The sequence below is a fragment of the Alexandromys fortis genome, unplaced genomic scaffold, assembly GCF_014885135.2.
Source record: "Alexandromys fortis isolate MF-2015 unplaced genomic scaffold, M_Fortis_MF-2015_v1.1 scaffold_60, whole genome shotgun sequence".
Lineage (NCBI taxonomy): Eukaryota > Metazoa > Chordata > Mammalia > Rodentia > Cricetidae > Alexandromys > Alexandromys fortis.
In genome coordinates, this window is record NW_026067946.1 from 7735479 (window position 1) to 7759835 (window position 24357).

General features: G+C 45.1%; 1 protein-coding gene across 4 annotated transcripts in view; it reads left to right on the forward strand.

Moving 5' to 3' along the window:
• Sema6a (semaphorin 6A) overlaps window positions 1-24357 on the forward strand; it is a 124000-nt gene that overhangs the window by 47623 nt on the left and 52020 nt on the right. For all 4 annotated transcript variants that reach the window (XM_050149239.1, XM_050149241.1, XM_050149243.1 and 1 more), the window contains exons 2-6: window positions 15557-15693; window positions 17882-17999; window positions 22302-22362; window positions 23287-23349; window positions 24076-24177. In XM_050149239.1, coding sequence (XP_050005196.1) covers window positions 15594-15693; window positions 17882-17999; window positions 22302-22362; window positions 23287-23349; window positions 24076-24177 — 444 coding nt within the window. In that variant the 5' untranslated portion in view covers window positions 15557-15593. The remainder of the gene's footprint in view (window positions 1-15556; window positions 15694-17881; window positions 18000-22301; window positions 22363-23286; window positions 23350-24075; window positions 24178-24357) is intronic.

Below are 24357 nucleotides of genomic sequence, written 5' to 3' on the forward strand. Positions count from 1 at the left end.
AGCGCCTGATGATATATAGTTAGTTACTAACAACGCAGCAATCAGCAATCAAAATTTATATTTCCCAGGCTACGGGAGCATGGTTGAAGAGAAAGGCAGTTTTGATAAGGCTGGGAGCTGGGCTTCCTAAGGCAGTATGCTGGGGACCTCGTATCTGGGTGGCTTAATTAGGCCTGTTTTCTCTCAGCCCTGTCACAGGAGCGAGCACACCTATTGTCTGTGTTGACATTAAGAGTGCTTGGCAGGCCCCACGCTGGACGAGAAGTTTCTGCGCCGCTCCCTATAATTTTTAATGGATTAAATTATATTTGTAAATGGATTGGTGTGAGGGTAGGTGGGCACCAAACAAACTTAGATGTTTTTCAAGCCTGTTCGTGATGCTGGCCTAAGCACAGGGTTTTTGGTCGGGATGATACCTGCCTGTGTCTGAAAGCTTGGCAATGGAAGGGATTAGGATTAGAGTTTGGAAACCCTTTGTGTGTGTGTGTGTGTGTGTGTGTGTTAGAAGTTCCCAAACTGGATCTGTTTCCTAGTAGAAGCCCCCAGGGATCTACTAAAAATTCTAAAACCCTGGTCACACCACCAGGCCAATCTCTAGGTGTGGTGCCATCTCCGGGTGCGGACACCTTTACGGTTTGAAGCTCTCCTGGGAGTTCAGACGTTCAGGCCAGTTTGAAAGGCAGGGGTTTAAACCAACGGTTGTTACAGATGTCCGTGTTTGGTGATGGACATGGTCATTTATCTGGAGTCATGAGGGGAAGAGAGAGGCCACATCTCAGGGACATTACTTGTCTCCAAGTTTCAAGTTGGAGCTAAGACTGGAATAAGAAACCGTTTTTCCTACCCCAGCGAGAGACCTTGAACTCCATGACGTACTGCATGAGAGAAGCAACTTCAGAGGCGGTGCAATGTACTAGGCCGTGAAGATCAGGGATGCCACGAGAAAAGAAAGTAAGCCTTCATGCTTCCTAGTGTCCAGTTCAATGTTTGTGACTGGGACAAGTGAAAGAAACAGCCAAGGTGTCCTCTTGCGCCCCACCTTCAGACAGGAGAGGATAGAGGATACCCGTCACAATCCTATCTCCACACCATGGGTACCTTTCCACACTGCCATGGTTAGTGCCGTAGCCCTGGACCACTCTACAAAGACTATCTCAGAGAAAGGTCATCCATTCAGCTTCTAAGCAGCAAGTGTCCTTTGCGTATATTTCCAAAGATGGATTGGATCTTCTTCTTTTCTTTTTTTTCTCTTTTGGCACAGGAGGTGAGTGAGAACAAAGGTAGTTAAGTTAGAGATCATGGCATGTGTGCAGAAACAGTCATTCAGGAAGAGGAGAGGGGAGACCCCACATAAAGTAGGAATGCATTATGTTGAAGAAAACAGAGAGCAGTTGCCTTGAGTTTACGGATTCTTTGCCTTGGATTTTCCTGTGCTCTGCCTTTCTGAGTTGGCCACATTGATAGAGGAAGACAGCCATTCATGTAGCATACAAGAGGCTGAACACACTGTGAAAGGATTCTGGGGGTGGAGAATTGGCAGATATTGGGCTAAAAGTTCAGGTTTGCCTCTGGAGATGAAGTTGTGGGGAGTTTTGTTTTGTTTTAAATACAGTTGTAGTTAGATTTGTCTGCCCATCTCCCCCCCCCAAAAGAAGTATAAGAATCCACCCCCCAATAAAACTCAAAAGAATGCAATATAAAAAGCGTATTTCATTCCCTCTGTGACCTTTTATCATCCTCCCTCGGAGACACTGTGACTAGATGCTTACACATTGGAACAAATATGCACAGCACGTTTTTCATTTCTCAATTTTCATTAACAAAAACAGCCCCTTTTACAGTCATTGTAGGGCTTCAAACACTGAAATTTTAAAATATTCAAAAATACTCAAACCAACAGTCAACAATGTGTATGATTTTTGTCCAAGCAAGCTATTCTGAAGGGGGAATTTTACACACATAGTTCATACTTTTAAAACAATCAACTAGCCTAAATTTATATTAGCATGACAAAGAAGTCTTTGTTTTGGATTATTTTCTCCCAACCAGATCCTTTTCTTTTCCCTGCCCCTCAACTTCTCAGCCTTTCCTGTATACTCTAGCTGAGGTCTGTGTGTGAGGCCCGTGCCTTAGGGTGGGTGGTACATTCTGGTCAGGTTATCTCTTATACCTTCTGCAGAAGGACTGGGCAGAGGTCTGTCCGCTCCTCCCCCACACCCCCCTTCCCCCCAATAAAACATCCTGAAACTGTAGACAAAGAAGAGCCGCTGTGCACTGTTTCACACACTTGTGTGCTAAAGAATGAAAGCGGTCAGACAGAGCTGCTCTTCCCACCCACATGGGGAGAGGGAAACACCTAACCCCGTGGTCCACTGGGATGGTCTGAATGAGGGTTCAGAGCCCCTGCAGCTCCAGCCAGCCACATCTGGATGTCTTCTTTCCAGCTGGCTGGCCCAGCTGTTCTGATGTCAGGAGAAAGTTATGAGTCACTGGGAAGGGATTTGAGACAAGAGCGAAGAAGTTAAATCAGCTCATGGGGTCTGTTTGTCATTGACAATTGAGTCTCAGCATCAAACCAGTGGCTGACATTCCTGGAAGGCCACACACCCGCCACCCTCCAGGACTCGGCCACCTAGAGTGAAATGAGGCGGAATTGTACGGATGCTGTAGGTCCCCACCTTCGGAGACCTCTGCCATAGCCCGTGTTACTAATTACATTATTGACCTCTCTGTCTCTTTGCAAGCATGTTTTGGCTTTTGACCCATGACCATACATGGCCAGACTGAGAAGCTGAAGGAGCGACACTTGGCCAAAGCCTGAGGGCTTTAGGTCTTTTGCTTCTGGACATGTTATTTCTTCAGCAGAGGAGAAGAAAGCAACTGCCCAGAGAGTCTTTGCCGGACCCTCTGTGGCTTCCTGCTCTAGGCAGTATTTTCCCAGGATGTGGGAGGAGGGATTGTCAGAGGATGTGAGAACCATAGGCAAGCAAACTCTCCACAGAGACCATAAATGTTGTGTAATTTGGCTCCAAGTCCTCCGTCTGAGTCCCCTGGATACGATTTCTTCTGTCCTTCCACTCACCTGGATCCACTGTACCCCAATGTGGGCCAACTCCTGCTGGTGTTCCTGGGACTGTGGGAAATCCCTCTCTGTTCCCCACAAAGCCATTTCCTCCCAGTTGGTGCCCATTACTCAGTTTCTGTCTCACAACTGTCCTCAGGGTTCCTCTTCAGATAGCCGAAAATACCTATCCTTGCTTTTGACAATGTCTTTGCTTTGTTTGAACAGGAGTCTTTCAAAAACTGTCTGCAGTAATTTTCATTATTCAGCGAGTATCTTTTAAGAGTTTATGATACATAGGCCTTTTTTTTCCTAGAACGAGGGGATGGCAGAGATAACTCGAGCTAATGTGCCCACGTGGACCTTAGATTCTGTAAGAGATGGGCAGACAGTGGCAAACCAGGATATAAATATGAAAAGGCTGTCTAGGTTCAGGTCTAGTGCAGAAATCGGGAATTAAATGATAGAAAGTCAAAAGGGTGTGAGGCTATTTTAGAGGTCAAGGAGGGCCGCTCTGAGGAAGTGATGTTTTAAGTGAATGACAGGGAGCTACTTCCATAAACCCTGGTGCGTGGTCCTTCAAAAGAACGGGACAGCAATTCTGCATAGAGCGGCCTTTGTGGAAGGCCAGTCACAGTGGGTTGGAGCCGGTGGAACCTTGTGGAATGGAACTTTAAAAGGCAGGGAGGAGGTGATACCTCCCGTGCTCAGGATGGGGCTTTTAATTTGTTGTGAATGGAGGATGAAGCCATCAGAGAGCTCTGTGCAAGGCGGGACATGATGTCACCTATGCTGTTGTTCTTGTTGTTTTTTCTTTCTTTCTTTCTTTCTTTCTTTCTTTCTTTCTTTCTTTCTTTCTTTTTTTTTTCCAAAAAGACCACTAGTTGCCATATAGAAATTAAATTGAAGGACGATGAATTAGAGATAGCTCCTGCAGAAACCCAGATGGAGAGGGGGTTGGGTTAGAGTAAGGAGATTGTAGCTGCACATAGGGAAGTGGACTAGGGCACGCATTTGAGATTTACAGCCAATACCTGGACGGCCTCTTAGCCTTTTTCACCCTTGCAGTGTAGTTGTAGCTGTATATATGCTATCTGCCTTGGTTTGCAAGAGGCTTTCAGAGAGCGGAATGCTCCAGAGCCCATGGTTGGGCTTCCCTGCTTCCCTTCCAGCAGCGTGTCCGGAAGAGTGAGGGAGCAAACGCAGTGAGCCGCTACCACGGGCCGTCTCTGCGCTTTATCAAATATTGTGAATGACATCTCCGCTCAGGGTTTACACGCCTGCACGGTGCTTTCTCGTGCCTCATATTTTTTGCTGGTAATTCCCCCCCAAACACTGGGAGAATAATCCGTGAGGTACAAGAGTAATGTTCCTTGGGAATAAAATTACTTTCAAAGAGTGGAACTGTCACTGATAACGATTCTCATTACCTTGGAAGGAAAGACATCCCTCTACCCCTCACTTGCAGCGAGATGGAAATCTCGCCCAGGCTTCAGGTGGCACCTGCTCTCTCGGCATTGAAGATGCTGGAGAATGCTTAGCCTTTATCTCATGCCTTGGTGCCTCTGGGAAGAGCTGATTAAATAGATGTGTGAGGGGCCTATCTGCCTATTCTTGCAGCACACTTGAGGATGGCTTTTCTCCCCTCTCTTTGGCGGGATGAAGACTGTTAACTAAACAGGAAGACCGTTGTTATTCTTAGTGTTTTAGTTATCCAAAGTGAACCCAGACTATCTCCTTTCTGAAATAATATTCATGCATGATTCACCTCTAAGCTCCCCAGCTGTGGGCTTGCATCTGTCTATCCCAACCTTCCAGTCCTTACCAGGGCAAACCCAGACAACCCAAGTGGACATCTGCTTCCCAGTAGCCAGGGCACTGGAGGCTTTCAGATCTCCTTTTCCATGCCTCTCTATCTCCTCTCAATGAAAAGCAAGCCAGTGCTCGCTTGGTTCTTCCTGCTGCCAGATGGGGACGAGCCTGGGCTCCTGCTGCCAGGTGTCCCCCACTCCCTTCCTCTCTAAAAATGTCATTTCTCTCTTGTTTGACCCCCTGCACATTAATTTGGTCTCTGCCCATCATAGTCAAGCTTATTGAACAATTCCACTTTTCCTCTTAGAGCTCTCTAGCGGAGTTTCTAATTACAGTGATTGTCTGTTGTGCTATTAGTTATAAGAACCGCGACTGCCCTTTTGATTGAAGGGTTAATTGTGATAACCATGTGTTATCTTCTCTCCAGGTAATTTGAACTATAGTAATTAACCTCACGCCCAGGTTATGGGATATTAACCATTTGTTTACTTCATAGTTAAAATTGATTACTATTGTGCCTGATACTCAGTGTCCACTTTGAAAGAAAGGAAAGAGAGAGTGAGTGGAGAGAGAAAGGAGTATGGGGGCCTGAATAACAGTGACCCTCACAGGCTCGTCATATATTTGAATACTTGGTTCCCAGTTGGTGGAGCTGTTTAGGAAGAATTAGGAGGTGTGGCCTTGTTGGAGGAGGTGTGCCCCTGGGGGCAGGTTTTGAGATTTCAAAAGACTGTGGGTCATTCTCAGTCTCTCTCTCTCTGAGTCCAACTTATGGGTCAAGATGTAAGCTCTCGGCTGTTCCTGGTGCTATGACTTTGATTCACCATTCTGCATTCTAACCCTCTGAAAGTGTAAGCCTCAAATTAAACACTTTCTTTTGTAAGTTGCCTTGGTCACGGTAGCTTATCACAGCACTAGAAAAGCCAACAAGCAAAACTAGGATAGACGTTGGTACCAGAAAGTGGATTATTAGTGTTGCAGATGTAACTGTGTTTTTTGTTTGTTGATTGTTTGTGTTTGGTTTGGTTTGGTTTGTCTGTTTTGTTTTGTTTGGGGGGATATGGAAAACTCTGGGACTTTGGACTAGAAAAGCAGTTGAATGCACTAAGTAGGGCTTAATAACAGGCCATCCTAGGAGCCTGGAAGACAGTGCTGAGAGCCAGGTGGACAAGAGACTCAGAGAAAAGCAGGATTTTTAATAGCAACTGGGATAGAGCCCACTTTTGTGATAGTTTGGCAAAGAATATGGCTGCTTTTTGCCCTTATCCTAAGAATTTGCCTGAAGCTTAATTGAAAAATAATGGCTAATTTTCTCATCAGGGGCTATTTCGAGATGGCATAATAGAAAAGTAACCAAGACAAGGAGAGAGCATGTGTGTCTTTCAAGCCCATATTGTCCACTGGAAAGATTCTGGGGATCCAAAATTCCAAATTTATTTCCTAGCTCAATAACTTACGATTTTACCCCACCCTCCAAAAATGGAGTGGGGGAGGAGAGGAGAAGAGTCATAAAATTTGCAGGTGTTTGAGAATTTAATGCCCAAACATGTAAAGAAGCTAGTGCTGGCCAACTACTGCCATCCGGGCGCTGGCTGGCCCTGGGAAAGTCCTTTGCTCCATTGTTCCGTAGAGGAAAGAGATTTCTGCTGACATTTATGGACATTGCTTGGGAGCAGCTCTCACCACCAATTCAGAAAAGCCTGTGACATATGCAAAAGATGAGTTGAGCACCCCGAACTTGAGGTCAGGTGTGAGAGAAAATGAAGCTCGCCCAAACAGAGAGGGGTGTCAAGCCTAGAGAAGCAGCCCCCTCTGCTTCTGTTAGTCCTATGGCGTCCCCATAGGACACTTTAAAATCCACCTTGCCAACCCGACACCAGCTTCATGAGCCCCTCCCCTTCTGTGGAGGCCTTTTCCAGTTGGTGTCTTTCAGGGAGGGGAGCCTGGAAACCTGCTGTTAAAAACACAGAGTAGCGGAAATTAGGAAGAGGCAACTCACTGAGCAATCTCTGAATGACTCCTGAAGGACAACGTGACGTCAGGAAAGTAAATCAGTTAAGAGGTTCTTTTTAATTTTCTGAACTTCCCGAGCTGCTGTGTGATGATCAGAGCGTCTCGGCAACACCACCTTGGCAACCCTGTCCTAAGAGCTTTCTCTCTGCATTCTGTTTGCATGCTCTTCCAAAGCCTCCTGTGTTTTAAGCCTTGGGAAAAAAACGTATGTTTCAGAATTTAAAATTTAGCAGGTGATGGGAAAACGGCAAAGGGACAGATACTCAAATCAGGTCTGTAGCAATATGTAGCAAAAATTAAGCCTGGTAATAGTTTTACGGTGTAAAGTGTAAACATTTACTCTGAAGGCGGTAAACAAACGGCCTCATGCTAGTTCAAGTCAAATTGGGATGCCAAATGAGTAAGGAAAACGTCTTGGCTCTCAGGAGGCCTGTTTGGTTTTGTCTGTAGTCGCCTGCAAGAGGCCGAGGGCCTGTGTTTCCACAGCAAGCTTGCCACATAGGAAAGCGGAGGGAGCAGCAAATATTGTTTTCCCTTAAACTTAGGGAGAGTTGAGACAGGTTTAAAAACAGCTGGCGACACCAAAATGGTTTGTCCAGATGCTGACCACCTCGATGCGCCCTGTCACTTTCCAATAAACAGGGCTATAACTCTGGATCTGTGTTCTGACCCCTAAGTCACCTATGAAGAGAAGCACATTGTTAGGTCATGGAGCCACTTAAACAAAGCCCCGGCTTCCTGGAACTCTCTTTCATTGGCCTTAAGGAAACATTTATTCAGGATGTTTGGGAATAATTATTGATTTTGAAGGTAAGACTTCTTATTTTAAAAAAAATAATTAAGTGAGCATTTTGAAGGAATGGCGTGACCGGAGTTGACTCCAATTTGGGTAACTAACAAAGGCTTTCTCTCCATCCCAAAGCAAACTGATAACTGCCTTTGGGAAAGTCCTTGGTTACTTTGCTCTCAGTAAGTAAAGTCAACCTCATGAGTCATTGTTTTACATGGAAAGGACGTGAACACAGCCAACGAAATGGTATGAACTTGGGCAGACTTGGCAGAATCAACCCCATTCAATAATAGGTTTAACTGTGAGGACTTGCGATTTCATCCAAATCATTAGCACAAAACCCACTTTTTTAAAAAAGTTAATAAAGTAGCCAAAGGAATGTAAAGAAATTTGGGAAACAGTGCTCCTGTCTCATCTGTTTGTGGGTGTATGTAGACGTACCCAGACATTGAAAGACTCTTGTGAGCGTCGAGACATTCCCGAGGAGGATGCTCTATTAAGGAACACTCCCTGTAATGATATTATGTCTCTTCTTGTACAATCAGAAGCCATTAGTCAATTATAAGTTCTATTTTTGGCTTTCAGAGTGCAGGAAAAGCATCAGAGCGTCACTGAAGAGGCAGCGAAGGGAAGGCAGGGTAACATAGGCAGCCAACACCCGAGGACCTGACCGCAAGAGAAATGGCAAGGAAGGGAAGGCCAGGTGGCATAGGCCGCCCGCCCCCGAGGACTTGACAGCAGAGAAACCCACTGCACTGTTTCTAATTGAGACTATTTTAACAAAGACAAACCTTTATAAGCAAGGAAACAATGGGGGTTTGTAGAATTTCAAAGCTTCAGTCAGTCATGATTGGTAGCGTCCTTTGTCACACAGGGTCCAGAGGGGGGTTGTTTCTCAGGTTGTTTGGATTTCTTCTGAGCCATGTTTGAAGTTGATGCCCATTTCAGAGTGGGGAAAGAACACGTCCCCACAGGGTGGGAACTCCGCAGGCCAGGGAGAGGAAGGGTCAGAGGTTAGCATTGTGGCTTTCTGTTCTCTATTAACTGTACCGAGAGAAAAACGGGATAAATTAGTAGGACATAGTGATTGCTTTATTTGAGTTTACGTCCTCCCTGCATGCTGACACAGATGATGAGAAGCTCTAGGCACTGAGTTTATGCAGTTTTCTCCTCTCAAGTCATTCTGCACATACCCTTCTAAGCAGCTGGGGATAGTGCCTGAGATCTAATGTGCTTCACTGTTACTGAAAAAAAAAAAGTATAGAAAATCAGGGAGACTGATGTAAATTGACCCACGTCTGGCCACTCATCGTGACATTTTGAGTTTGTACCTTAGAGCAGCCGTTGTCCGGAAAGTCATCAGGCACGGTCTTCATTTTGAGTTACAATACTTTTACAAGAATTTGGTGTAAAGAAAAAAAAAACTTCATCCATTACACTGGACAAATGTTTGACTTTCCTTAAGCAAATATTCTTCCAGTACAAGAATTAGACCAAAGTGAGTGTCCCAAAGTCCAATCAGCATGGAGCTGTCTGCTTGCTGGGCTTGGCGTGGGGACCACAGTGAACTGTGTAGACTCGTAGAGCAACAGTAAGGATTGCGAAGCCTGCCTGGGCTCTCCCCAAGCTTCCACTTAACCTCTGCAACCCCAAAACCCAAGGTGAAATCTTAACTACTTCTAAACAGTTATGGCTGCAGTCCTGTGCTATTTTGGTGCGACGCCAAGAGCTTTCAGACCCACGGGACGCAAGAGAGGACCAGAGCATGTTCGCGGGGTTCCCATCCCCGCGTCAGCATCTCTGCACAGTGCCTGGCTCCTGGTAGAAAACAGAGCCAGTGAGATGAAAATCAAATGAACATCAGGCAACAAGCCAAGGAGAAATGAATGAATTTTGGCTCCTTTTCAGAAGGCAGCATCACGTTGGGAGGGTTCCACGGAGGAGCAGGAGCCCTTAACTGCGTCTGGCTTTGCCACTTTTCCTTAAATTCCACATTTGGCCACCGACCCCACTTCTTTGGGTCTCAGTTTTCTTAACAGTAAGATGAAAGGAGTGTTTGTTTCTGCAGCTGGAGCAGATATTTGAGTTCAGCAATTTTTTTTTTAAGTTTAAAAGAGATGGGGGTGGCAAAAAGCTGGGTATGCCACGGGCATGCTGGGTTGGGCCTTGCTGATTTCTGGAGATCAAAATCTCTTGCCTCGGTGTTTTCAGGCCTGGGGAGATCATGACTGAAGTGGTGAAGAGTAAATGAGCCCTTAGATTCTATCTGAAGCATCTCAGCAAAGTCCATTGAAGGCTCAGGTGTGTGTTTGGGGGAGACGGGGGGAAGCAAGGACATAAGAGAGAAGCCACCACATGCCTTGTTGTCTCTGGAAGATCGTAGATATCTATCAGCCTTAATGCAAATAAACAAACAATTTCTAGGACTTCTGAATTCACAGCTGCTTTTCTGTGCCTTTGTGCCCCGTGGTTGCAGACCGAAATGGACCATCTATTATACACACTCTATTTATCACCAGCCTCCATTGAAGGCCATCATCGTTCTCCAAAATGTGTAGAAGTTAGGTCTGTGGCATTTCCCTTTCCTCTCAACTGGGTGCTTTTATGTCTCTGCTAATGGCTGAGAAGGAAGAAGAGAAATGATGCTTTATTGAGAGTCTTGAGCTATTTTTCTCCTCATCTCTTAATGCAAACATCACTGAGCAGGTGGCTCTAGCTCACGGTTCCCCAAAGCCTACACACTGTGACCATCTCTACCACAATCAATGGGCTTGAGTTGATTCTCATTCCGTTCTGGAAATGTTCTTTCACCCAACGCCACATCCTGTGGACAGCAGCATCCCTCTCATGCTGCCTCCAGTCCTCAAAGCAAGGGCTGCCCAGGTCAGTGAAGGACACCTACTACTTAAACACTCATTCATTCTCCACATTTTCTTCTAGTGGGAGAAGAATCAGCACTTCTGATCTCTGATGGGTCTCCAGCATTCAGTGAGCCGGGCTCTCTGCACAAACACCTGTTTTCCCTACCCCTCCGGAGGTGAAGGTTTCTCTCCGGCTTGAGAGGGAGCCAATCTGTGCAGGCAGCCTCGTTCTTTTCTTTTCTTTTTTTTAAAATTTATTTATTTATTATATATACTGTATTCTGCACCAGATCTCATTACAGATGGTTGTGAGCCACCATGTGGTTGCTGGGAATTGAACTCAGGACCTTCGGAAGAACAGGCAGGGCTCCTAACCTCTGAGCCATCTCTCCAGCCCGGCAGCCTCGTTCTTGCCCTTAGCAAATGACACTACTTTCCGTGAAACATCTGACTTTAAAACATCACCCTCAAGGGAGGCAGGAAGGAGGAATCCCGGGTTGTCCCACTTACCACAGCGGTGTCCTGACATCATCAACTCCTTCTGAATGGGTGGTGGAGAAACCTCGCCATCTTCCCATCACCGTGGGCCTGCGATCACAGGCCCATAGGTGGAGTGAGCCTGAGAGCCGACATGTTTTGAGAGTGACTGTGTACTCAGTTTATGGATTTTTATGACTGAAGCCATTAGGGACTTTCAGCTAATCTATCCCTGTAAGCAAAGATACATCAACCGGTATTCAGTTATTATCGTAAGTGAAGCTTCTACTTAGGCCTTCCCTTTCCCTTCCCCTGTTCCCACTCCTTCATGGCCTAGGGAGGACATAAATGTTGCAGTCACACAGATCTGGGGTTGAGAGCCAGTACTCCCCCTTTGATTATTGTGCTCTTACCTTTTCCCTAATGTGCTGTAAATGTCTGCTGGGCGCTACCTAGAAATGTAACTTAGCCTCCTGCCCGGGCCTCAGTTTCTTTATTTGGACATGATAAGGCCTGTCTATCAGAATTGCCATAATGATGTGATTATTCCCAGTGTAAATACCAACTGAACTCGGGCTATGATTAGGTGCTGACAGTAACACTCTCTTCGGGCGCATTAGGGGTGTTTATCAGACTTGTACTAGAGCTTGACGTTGAGATGAGGACACTTGGCATGCTGGTAGCTATTGGCCCCTGCCAACGAAATGTGTGCACAGCCTTCTACACTACTAGAACAACAGTTCTCCACCCTCCTAATGCTGCCACCTTCAGTGCAGTTCCTCAGGTTGTGGTGACCCCCAACCATGACATTATTCTTGTTGCTACTTCATAACTGTAATCTTGCTACTGTTATGAGTCATAACGTATCTGTGTTTTCCGGTGATCTTAGGTGACCCCCGTGAAAGGGTCTCTATACCCCAAATGGGTTACAACCCACAGATTGAGAACTGTCGCACTAGAGTAAGGCTAGAAGGTTTTCTCCCCACCCCCTCCTGTTCATCACACATGGTACCGCCCGTGGGCACACAGACTGTCTCCACAGCTCTCTCTCCTCACTGTGAGGGACAGTCAGGAGGAGCTAGAGGAAGAGAGGAGACCTCTTGAAAAGTGGACTTCTAAAGTCCTTGGTACTTTTTTCAACCTGGCTTGTCATGATCTCAGAGCCTGACTCTTGTCCCCGTCTTGGGACCTCTTCTTGCTTTGGGCTCTTGATTGCTCCTTTGACTCTTCTTTCTCCCCGCCGCTGGGTGGTTGCCTTAGCCTGGAAAAGGCAGTGAGGTGGCCTGGCTCAGTGTCTCACACACACACCCGTGCTGTGCCTCCTCATCCATCTCCTTTCTCCCCTCTCCTCTCTTCTTCCCTTCTTATGGGAATACAGTCTCAATCTTGAGGGCTTTTAGAAGCCATACGATTTCCTGTCCTTTCTCTTTGCAGGTGACAAAACAGAGAGCTAGCCAACCTGACTGGGTTGCCTAGAGTCACACTCTTAGCATGTCCTTCCTTCTAATAATGTGAGTTATTGATTATTGTTAGAACTTCCTATGATGTCAGTAGAAAATGTGTTTTTAAAGGGATTGCTGGAACCTCATGGCAATTAACTTTGTTCGTGAGGAAAAAGCCCCCACCACTACAACCATTATTTCCTACCTCTATTCAGAGCCAGAAAAAGCTCCATCACTACAACCATTATTTCCTCCCTCTATCCCAAGCCACTGCTAGGATTTCCAAGACATATTTTTCACATCCTTTCCACTTACCGTTAAGCCCTTCTTTAGACGTGAACATTCTGGAAGATTCCCTTGTGTGTCCCAAAACAGACAAAAGTTGTATCTGTACGGTCAGGTCCAATAGTATTTACATATTTCCTACAGCTGGACGTGGAGACAGTGAGCGGGGTAACCACGTGGACTTAAGTCAGGCAGCGTCCTCTCATCTATGTGTGGAGATGCTGGTCCCACAAGGCCAACTTGGTAAGGCTGGCTAACGTTAACCACGTTCATCCCTGTGACGCGCTTAAGCACCTGACGATGGGAAGATGGAGGGGCACATAAAACAGCTCTTCTTTCCTGGCAGAGAGCCCAACTGTAAACCTGGAGATCCGTCAGTGACATATCTGAGTGGTGATCCTGACTACACATAAGCCTTAAAAGAAGCTGCAGGATTGCATAACGGCTTTCTCTGCACTGCTCTTCCTGCCAGCTCTAGGGCGTGAGAATTTTCCCCATGTAATCTTAAGGTAGAAAGAATTAAGACAGAATAAAAAGCAGGGTTTTGTCTTGAGCTTGTAGGACATTTGTGCAGGGGTGGATGCGGTTGTGGAAGGGTAGAGGCTCATTAGTCGTGTCAAGAAAAAAAATCTTTAATAGCATATATTGTATACTTCCCAACATTCGACGGGAAGGCGGCTCTGCCTTCTAAGTCTCCTTTATTCTTGCGCCATGCTGGGAACTCATGCTGAAATTCTGCCCTTGGTAACGCTGCCGCTGCTGCTTCTTGCCTTACATTTCCTCACCCAAGTGTAACCGCCGATGTGTGTTGTGTTTTAGTTACTCTTTGTTACTGATTGTGCCCCTTAATGTTATACTGAACAGGGCTCCTGAGAAGCAAAGGGGGGGACCCCAGAGTGTCTTTCCTTTGTGTTCAGATGCCCCGGATTAGGGAGCACTGGCAAGGAAAGGAATGAATGGACCTGTTGTTAACTGTCCTGTAAATACACGCTATGTCTCTTGGTAATGGATCGCCTTTGCGAACAAGAAATCATTCCAAGTTCAATTTTAATCTTTGCATCAGAGATAGAGATATGGAAGTGTTTAGGCTCTTCTCAACTTCTTCCCCTCTTTGATTTTTTCTTCAAGATAAAGCAAATTAATTAATGAGCACTTTTCAGTTGAAGAAATGATTAAGACCCAGCTGTGTCTGTGAAATTATAACCTACAATGCACCCGGGACTTGTTAATGCTTTTTTTGGCATGAAGAAAAGAGACATAGGTATTTAATATTAAGTGGTGTTCCACAAAGCATAAGTTAGCAGTTTGTTTGCCAAATTAATTTTCAAAGACATTTAGGTTACTAGGTTTGACATTTCTAAACGCAAATCTTACATGATTGATGGACTACTGTAGAATAGCTTTGTTCAGAAAAGATAATCTTTGGCAGGCTGTTTCAAAGAATGCTACTCTAAAAAAGATGAAATGATACCCCATTTTACATTAATTTCCCTGACACGTCAATGCTTATTTGGAATACCCCTGAGAGGGATGTGGTATTTACTGTAGCACGAGGCTGTGTTCGCTGTATCCAGCAGCTCCCTGGGACTTTTATTGCTAAGCTGTAGAAGAACCTTTCTACACATAAAATCTGCTCTAGCAGAATACAGCCGAGCAAGACAGTATCATTGCAGAGCAAATGTACAGAGATGTGATTCTCTTTACACGGTAGCAATGCTATTCCAAGATGCCAGTTCAGATTCTCTTCACAGAATTGGAAATGGTGTGCTTCTTTTTAAAAATAGATCTGTGCACCCCTCCCACGACAACGAACTACAGGCAGCTAGCAATTGATGAGAGAGAGAATGAGAATTAGACTTTTCCAGGGATGAGCCCCTAATATGGAGTGGTCAGCCCTAAAATCATATAGTAAAGTGACACCAATCAGATTCAGCAGGTGGCATTTGTCTATTTATGCATTGACATAAATATGCACGCTTAGCAAAGAAAAGAGAGTTTGATAGAGAGTAAGGGGGATATGGGAGGGACTGAGGGAGAAAAGGCAAGAAGGAAAATAATATTATATTTTAATTAAAATTAAAAGATAGATTGTGTAATTTTTATTTAGCTCTAAGGTGGCTGCAAAATGGCATAGACAAGAGTTGAAAAATCTCAGCTAACTAAGGGGTTCCACAGGCAATAAGAAAATGGGGTCAGCTGTGTGTGGTATGTGCATATGTGTGTGGCATGCTAGAGGCAGAGGTATGGTAGCATTGCACTGTCCTGAGGTCACAGTATGACATGTATTCTGACTTTTACAATGGAGCTGGAATTCTAGAGCTTCATTGGATATCAGCGTCCTTCACTACCGACATTGCCGTCACATTTCTGAGTGATTCTTGGCTGACTAAAACAAACCAGCAAACAAATCCCACGTGGAAGATGGCAGTTTTTGACTTCTCTAAAGGAAAAGGAAAAAAGTTGCTTTCAGTTGTTTATACTCTTTGGAATCCGTAGTTTCATAATTGTGAGATTATAGCCACAGTGGCCTGTAATGGCCTTGTCAAAGGAAGTGAGTGAGGCTTTTCACAAAAGCTTTGCAAAAGCGTGTGGTGCCAGGATGACATTGGGCGCAGTGGGTACTGGGCACTGCCTTTGTGTAAAATACTGTAACCAGTGAATTCACTGTGGACAAGGCAGAACACAGAAGGCTCTTGTCTTGAATTATCTTCAAGACCATTGCGTTTCATGGAGTTAAATGAAGCTGACTTGCAAAAGAAAAAAAAAAAAAAAAAAAAACAACGAAAACTAAGAAGCGTCCTTTCCTCTTTGGCAGGGTGAAGTAGAGAAATAAGTCTCCCCGCTGAACTACTATGAGGCCAGAAGCCTTGCTGCTATGTCTCACACTGCTACACAGCACTGGGGCTGCTTTCCCAGAAGATTCTGAGCCAATCAGTATTTCGCATGGCAACTGTAAGTATCACGCGCTCACCTGCTTGCTTGCATTGGCTTTTGAGGCTATTTTAGCTTGCGGCAGACTAACAACCCCATAGTAAAAAGGAATCCGGGAGAAGGCCCAGGAACTGTAAAGTGTGCTCCTGATAAAGGTAGGTCACACGGCAGCAGTTGGGTGGCAGAGGCAGGAGGATCTCTGAGTTCAAGGCCAGCCTGGTCTACAGAGCTAGTTCCAGGACAGCTAGGGCTGTTACACAGAGAAATCCTGTCTTTAAAAAAAACCAAACCAAAACAAAACAAAAAAAGAAAAGGTAAGTCATTTCATAAGATGGATGGTTTGACCGTTATGAGCGTCATCAAGAATTGTCCCTTGAGTCTCCAGATGAAGTCTCTCCCTACACACGGAGCCATGCTCCTGCCTTCACACCAGCTACAGGGGATAACACTGTTGTCATCTGAGGACCGAGAGTGTCATGTGTTTTCATCTGTAACCTGTATTATTATAAAGCATGACAGAAAATAACAACAGGTGTTTTGAAATACTTAAGAGGAAAAAAAAGCTTTCAAGCTTGCTAGTCTCAGGGAAGGACTGGCTTAACTTCGTTTCGGTACCAGTTTTGGTCAGCGGTAGATGCTGACATAGTTAAAACTTCTGTGACTCCCTCCAAGAGGAACGCCTTCACTTCTGTTTTAGAAAGAACATCCGATTTCCTATTTTATTGTCTGCCCTCCAAATGACCATTGTATCCCAGTCAAGGTAAAGAGCAGCTTCCCCAAGTATCATTTTCCATGTATTATCCCAAAACAAACACTGAGCGAAACCTACCGAAAGATGTGCAGGCTATTAAGTAGCTATCCCAGTGCTCAGCTTCCAGCTGGAATTTCTGAGAAAGGAGATAATTTTGTGTGCAAAGATGAGGAGCCAAGACAGGGATATGTTAACAGTGAAAGGTCAAAAGGTCAAAGGTCAATGCTATCCCTCCTTAATAGCCAAGCTCCCCATACTTTGGATTAGGAACCAAATAACCATGTATTCGAGATAAGATTTCCATTTTTGCTGTCCCTCTACAATAGGGACCCCAGTCCTAATATGCTGTTGACAATCATTAATGGTCACACAATAGCATGATAACAGATGTGGGAGTTACCATAGCAACGCCTATGATGGCCAGGTACTTGAAATCAAAGAACCATGGAAGGAAAAGCTTAAGGTAATTGTACCCCTGACTTGTTTGGGAGGAAAATATATGGATGCTCTCTAGTAACACTTACGTGAGAAAGCCCAGATCCCTCAAGGTTAAAGTGTAGTCAGCCGTCCAGGCACGAACCTGTGAGTGGTTTCCCACTCAGAGTTACATCCCTGTAACTCACCAGAAAACATGGCCTTTTGGATGTGACTCATCTTTCTTTCCTCTTCTTGGAGGATTGCCAATGCTCTGGAGACTATAGGTTTAGAAACAGAGAGATGTTGAGATCCAGGTATTTCTAAAGGTCAGATATTATTACACATCACAGGCTCAGCCAAAGAGCACGGGAGGAAAGCAATGTGCTCACGGACCCTGCCAGGTCACCCGACTGGCTACGCTCACTTTGAGCCTCTCCTGTCAAAGCCCACTTTTCTGTGAGCTCAGCCAATGGCTGAGCTCCAGAGTGCACTTCCCACAGTTCCTAGAATGCCAACCGACTTAGCAGGGCCGCCCTCAATGGTAGATTATTCCACCCGGGCGCCTGTGGAGACTGTATTTTTCTTCTGGCTCCTGGATGAAGGCTCTCGCCTCCAGACCACATTGCCTTTGCGGTGATTGATGGGGAAGGCAGCTTTGAAATACTTTTGTCCGGAGACAAGATCTTTGGCAGCCTGCCTTCCTCAGGCTTAGCACTCCACAGAAGATGAAAAGGAAGCTGGGGGAAGAAAGAGCACCTCCGTGCAAAGGGTGGACCAGCAAGTTTAGCCCTCAGGAACGGTGACACTCAGAAATGCTAAGACTGGGTTTATTATCATCTGGAATTGAAGTGTAACCCGATCGTCCTTAAGGAACACTTTCACATCGTTTCCTGAGATAGCAGCTTTTCTGGAGATGGGAAACGGTGGCATGGTTTGAATTAAACATGGTTTTGTTCTGGGGCCCACCCCCCTCCTCACACCACCCCGTTGATTCTTGGCTTGATCTGAGTTCCCCTCTCTTACCCCATCTCCTTTTCACAGATACAAAACAGTATCCGGTGTTTGTGGGCCACAAGCCAGGACGGAACACCACACAGAGGCACAGGCTGGACATCCAAATGATCATGGTCATGAACAGAACTCTCTACGTCGCTGCTCGGTAAGAGACCATCCTCACGGGCATCTTTGCAGGAACCAAAGGTTCTAGTCCCTACTCACCGGCCATGTGTCTTTCGAAGAACCTGAGGTTCCTAACTATGCTATTTAAACTAAAAGCTGCTTGTGTTTGTCAAGTAATCATTCTTTCAAGTGTTTTTCTTGTCTGTTTAGCCTTTTGGGGATTTTTGGAGAAATAATTGCATATTTTAGAGCTTACAGCTCAAATAATCCACCGTGTTTCTTGAACATATATACAAATATTTACCCAAGTACATAGCCGAGAACTCTACCACTTGGTAGTTGTTTGTCAAATCAATTTGGATGTAGCAACATGTATTAAGCAGTGTACAGAGGTGTGTGTCTATATTATGCCTATTTGTATATTTGCACTGAATATTTGCCATTATTTTGACAGACTGATAGTGGTGACCAGAGAAAATACAATACTGTGTATGGTTCATAAGTGGTTTGTATTTAACAGTAAGAATAGAAATAATAAGCATTTCTTGTCCTTTGGAAAATAATATCTGGACATGCTGATATCCTAAGGCATAAGAATGCCACTCGGACGTGGGCCACATGGAATTGTTGGGCTTTTGTTCGAATCCTGCCCATGGTTCAGCTGTTCCACAGCTCCTCTGGCTTTATGTGCCCTCTGCCAGATGAGATGTGTCTTTAGGAAGCACAGAGTGGTTCCAACAAGGCGTGGACCTATGAGACGAAACAATTCATAGGAGATGCCCAAGGCCACCAATTCTCATCATTCCAACCAGGTTTGGGGTATGGAACTCATTCGAGGAGGACCACCCCAAATGTTCCTCTGGTCACTTACCTGACTCTAAATAGGTAAATTACTTCATGATGGGAAGAAGACAGATGATGTTTGTATATGACTGTGAACCCAGGACCAGAGTGGCTAAAATAACATCAGTACCAGATTCCTTGGAAGTTTAGATATGGGTGGCAATCTCCGTAATGTAAAGTGAAAAGCCTTGAGTGTGATGGAAATGTCCCAAGCCGAGCACACACTTGGCCACAGAAAGCAACACTGAACACTTAAACAGCAACAACAACCAAGAGAAGCCTTCACAGATGCTATTCATGCTGGTATGTCTGTAGAAGTAAAAGACATCGTCGTAACTTCATTAATGTTAATTTGCTGGATCCCAGAAACAGGCTTAAGAGAGAGTAACTGCCTTCCCCACTTCCTGTAGAAGGATTCCAAGATGGGGATTAAGTGGCCCCAGTGAAGGCTACAGTGCTTGAATGGCCACATAGCCACTTTCTCCCTGCCCTGTGCTGCCCACTGGGAAATCAAAGTCTTTGTTGTGAATTAATAACTTATAACTGTTGCCCGAGAGCGGCCTTTCTGGGTATTCATTTCAGAACATTCCAGTGAGGGCTCAGCAACCTCCTCTTTGGAAGCATGGCAGCTCCTACTTTGGTATCCTTATTAATTTCCTCCATGTTGTAAAGCAAAGTTAGGTTTATATGACAATGTATCAAATGCTGATCCAAACAGTCAAACATGGAACCTGTGAGGACTAGGTCGGGTTGGGTAGCTCCTGTCACGTTTTCTTCACAGTGGAGTCACTGGGAACAGAAATGGTAGCAGGCAGCCCTTGTGGCCGGTGATTTAGCATAGGTGTGGGCTGCGGGCCTGGGGCAGCTGTTGCGTTAGAAGCCAGGTGTTGCGTCGCGGAAGAAGCATTCATTATTCCAGCTCATTAAAACCAAGGCAGTTTCATCTGAACTCTCCACCTCAAGGAAAGGGAGAAGGGGAAACAGAAAGGAGAAAGGAGTGTGCCCCTTCCCAAAGCCACAGAACAGACTTGCCATTCTTTGAAGGTCAAGTGTACAGCACCCTTACGTGGACTGCATAACTCCACACCCAGTCACTTCCCTTCTTTACCCGCTCTGAAAAATTCCGAAAGGAGTTTTGTTGTCGCTGTCTTTAGGGCCTCTTCTTCTTCTTTTTTTTTTTTTTGGTTTTTTGAGACAGGGTTTCTCTGTGGTTTTGGAGCCTGTCCTGGAACTAGCTCTTGTAGACCAGGCTGGTAGGGCCTCTTCTTTTAATATCACATTCCCCAACACTACCCTGAGACATCCAGGTTCCTGGGTAGCACGTTAGCAGGATTTAAAGTTGAGTCCTTCCCTGAGGCTCAAGCCTTGGCCAAACAACTCAGTGGTGTTCAATGGGCTGGGAAAGAGGAAGTCCTAGGATTAAGTGAGTTTGCCTTCAAATCGCTACATTCAGGTGCAAGAACGTCGTGTGAGTATTGGGATGCACACGGGCATCTGGAAATGCTCCTTTGCCCTGGATTACAGTAGACCATAAAGCACCATTTCTATCCACTGGGGCCATGTGGTCGTTGGGATATTGAAAAAGATAGCCTCTGTCCAGAAGGAGATTTCACTCATGGAATTGTTTTTAAAAGGCTTCCCAGTTCTCCCAGACAATTGGTGTCAGCGATCGAAAGCCAAGTCCCATCCAGAACCCTGGGGACTGATGGGGTTTGGTGGCAAGAACGCCTTCCAATTCTTTCTTATTATTATCCACTTTGTAAATTCTTCTTTCTTTTTAATCTCTAAACTCCTAATTAACATAAACAGGCCATGCCAAAAGGGGGCAATCTGAGAGCTTTCTGAGGAGCTGCCAGTGCATATTAATCAGTGGTTAATTTACAATTCATATATTCAGCTTCTACTTAAGTTTTGAAGGGAAAGGGGGCAAGGAAAGGCTTCTCCCACTCATCTCAAGCCCAATACCAATGTCACAGGCAATTCCAGGCTCATAATGTGGCCTGGCCGCAGTGCCTTCATAAAGTCAAGCAAGTAATAAACGAATGCAATAAACGGCCTCGAAATTAAAGGGCAGAGTGATGCTGGCACCCTACTGAAGCTGGAGAAGCTGCCCAGGCCAGCTGTTGGTAAAGCGGGCTCCTCGCTCCCCCCTTCACTACCCCGACACAAACACACGCCTTTTCTCACACACAAGCTCATGCCTGGCTCAGAAGCAGGCACGGGAATCTGTAAGCCAACCCCCTGCTTTGGCCGTTCATTTCCATGTGAGGAACCGTTTTGATTTTTCTCTGTTGTGTTTTCTCTGAACGCAAAGTAAATAGACTCGTCAGAAATGGAGTCTGTATGTATAGGTGCATATTTGAATGTATACATATACACACGTATCATATATGAGTCTTACAAATAATTGCTTTCTTTTCCTCTCCCCCAGCCAACCCCTGTTTCTTTCTAACTAATGAGGAGGTTTGAAAGTCTGCACAGGAGCCCTGAGGTCCTGGCTTAAAGCTGTGGATAATTTTCCAGCCCCAGGACTTCCTGCGTTTTAGAAAAAGTCAATGTTATTTCAAGGGAAAATGAGCTGTTTGGATTTACCCCCACCAGCCCCCCACCTCCTCCATTGAGTGTGTTTCTTTTCTTCTCTTTCTTCGGAATTCCAGACAAAAAGACCCTTGTACTCTGCTCACACAGAGGGAGGTTTAAATATAGCCCCACACCTGAGTTGCCGATTCTGTGGCTCCCCTTCCAAGGGGAGATTGGCAGCAAAAAAACTGTAAAGACAACCAAACCCCGAACAAAAACAACTGAGCAGAAGCATGAAGTGTCAACCTCAGTTTGAGTACATTTGTGCTTTAATTTACTGTGGTCTTGTGAAAGGAAGGACAGTTCTGGAAATAATTTTACCTTCCTTCCATCTTGTCTTTCAAATTATCAATTGTAGCACGTTGAATACCAAGCAACTTGTGCATGGGTTTGAAGATACTGAGAGCCAACGTGAACCCAGCTACGCTCCAGCCTCTGGACCAGGTTAATCTCCAGGCCCTCCCGGCAGAGCTCTGTGTATATATATGGCTCTGTAGTTCTAAGATTAGGAGAATAGCTGCTGAAAGCTTTTGTGTATCAACTCGATGCCATGATAAATCTTAAGGACCAAATGTGGTTTAAGATAATCTCTTACGCTAAATTCTTTCTTTTTTTCTAGCATGTGGATATCTTGCTTTTGTGACAGTGTTTCTCTGTGTAGCTCTGGCTGTCTTGGAGCTCACTCTAGACCAGGCTGGCCCTGAATGCAGAGATCTGCCTGCCTCGGCCTCCTGAGTGCTAGGATTAAAGGCGTGCACCACCACAACCTGGTTGATAGCTTTTTGTTGTTGTTGTTGTTGTTTGGTTTTATTGTAATATAGTCATGGGCTTATCTGCTCCAAACATAATAAATTTATTCCATAGAAAATGTGTTGGTTTAACTCTTGTGTTTGACTTTGTATTAACTTCTCTTTTACAGGGACCATATTTATACTGTTGACATAGACGCATCCCACACAGAAGAAATTTATTGTAGCAAAGTAAGTTGTTTTTAAACCCATCTTTCTAAAACGGGGGTACTTAGGGACTACGTACCTTAAATGCAGTGGTTGGGTCGGTAGGGCCGATGTCAGCACACCTTTCGTAAAGCCTGCTTTAGACTTTATTCCACATTTCAAAACACATAGTTCATCAGTGTGTGGGTAGACATTTGGGGATTTTGTGTAACTTGTAAAATCCTTTAATAAAATATTGCCACGTCTATCCAAGAAAATATCAATTTTCATAAGTAAAACTCTGTCCCCCAAACATATTAAAAACAGTCCTAGTGTTAGTGCATCTACGCCGTGCAGCTTGGACATTACTTGGCTGGTTCTGGACTGGAATCATCATCTAGACATACTTAAAGCCGAACACAAGCTTTTCTCATGGCTCCGCATGGAGATATTCTAGTTAATAAAACTCTGCCGTACAAGTCGGAGACTCAGCCCATGAATTTATACGAAGGAGCACAACCTGAATTAAATTGCTGTCTGCCCGCAGTGAATGTCCACTTTATGTTTAAGAAAATGATTTCCATATTTTCAGGGAAAGGTCATTTTTTTTGCAAACACTGATTGATGAACTGAACAAAAATGTCAGTGACACATATTTTACCCAAATGAGCACAACTTTGCACGTTTCCTTTGGGTATTTTCTATGAAATCCCCGCGCTTCTCCTGTCTCCTCATCTCCCAATGCGGTCCCTCCTGTCGTTTAATGAACAGATAAAAAGTCAAAATTAAGCAAAAAAAGTTTTCGCCTCTAATATTTGTTGTCTGGTGAATGAATCATGTGTGGAAAGGGTGTAGAAAGCTTTCCATAAATATATGTTCAGTCTCTAGTCGCCCCGAGGGAACTTTTACTTCTCAAATCAAATGCAACAACCTCTGGGCTCTAATTGATTTCTTTCTTGATCCCTGCAGAAACTGACATGGAAATCTAGACAGGCTGATGTAGACACGTGCAGGATGAAGGGGAAACATAAGGTAGGCAATTTCCATTTCTCCTGTGGCTGCCACTTCGGGTTACGTGTTTGACGGTTATCTCCAGCCGTAGACTATGATTTGAATGCATCTTGGTATTCCCTTTTCCCCCGTAATTGCTTTTTCCATCAACTTATTGAAAGCTTTAATTTGCAAAAATAGTTTGCTCTTAATGTGATGAAATATTACAACAGCTGCCGGGGCTGCAGCGAGGGCTCCTCCTCGGGCCCGGTAGGGATTACTGACTCAGAGCTGGTCTCCTGAGCCTCCTGAGTGATCTGTCCCAGGAACCCACCTTGCAGGCCAGGGCACACCTCCGGCCTGTGGAAGCACTCCTGTGAAACGCAACGGACTCACAGGCTTCTGGGCCTTTGGTCAAAGGACAACATAGAGGTGTCTTTAAGAAACCCTAGAACATCTGGCATTGAAATTACTACGATAAGGGGTCACTGCATTAAATCCCCCTTTCTTCTGTGAAATGAAAGAAGCATATGTTACCATTCTCTACGACGTTTGTATTTACTGTTGAATCACTCATGGACGTCCTCTCTTGGTTGACATCAGCAACAACTTGACCATGTGACTGGGGGGCGGTCTGGCTCTGTATCCTTACACACGCTCCTCTCCATGCGTGAGCGACCCTTCTGTGGTCGGATCACGGTCTGCGGGGGATGAACGGGCTTTTGTGCTGTGTGGATTCTGTTCAGACCGGTTCGATTCTTGTTTCAGGATGAATGTCACAATTTCATTAAAGTTCTCCTCAAGAAGAATGACGATACCCTGTTCGTCTGTGGAACCAATGCCTTCAACCCTTCCTGCAGAAACTACAAGGTAAATGTCATCTGTCTGTCTGACGGTAAGCACACTGCCAGGAGGTGATTTCGTAATGTACTGTCACCATACCTGCAGCCACCGCAGAGGTAACTCAACGCCGTACGGGTTCGCTTCACTTACCCAGCTTGGTGTTCCTGAGCAGGCTCCGAAGTTTCCTGTTTGTTCAGCATTGACTGA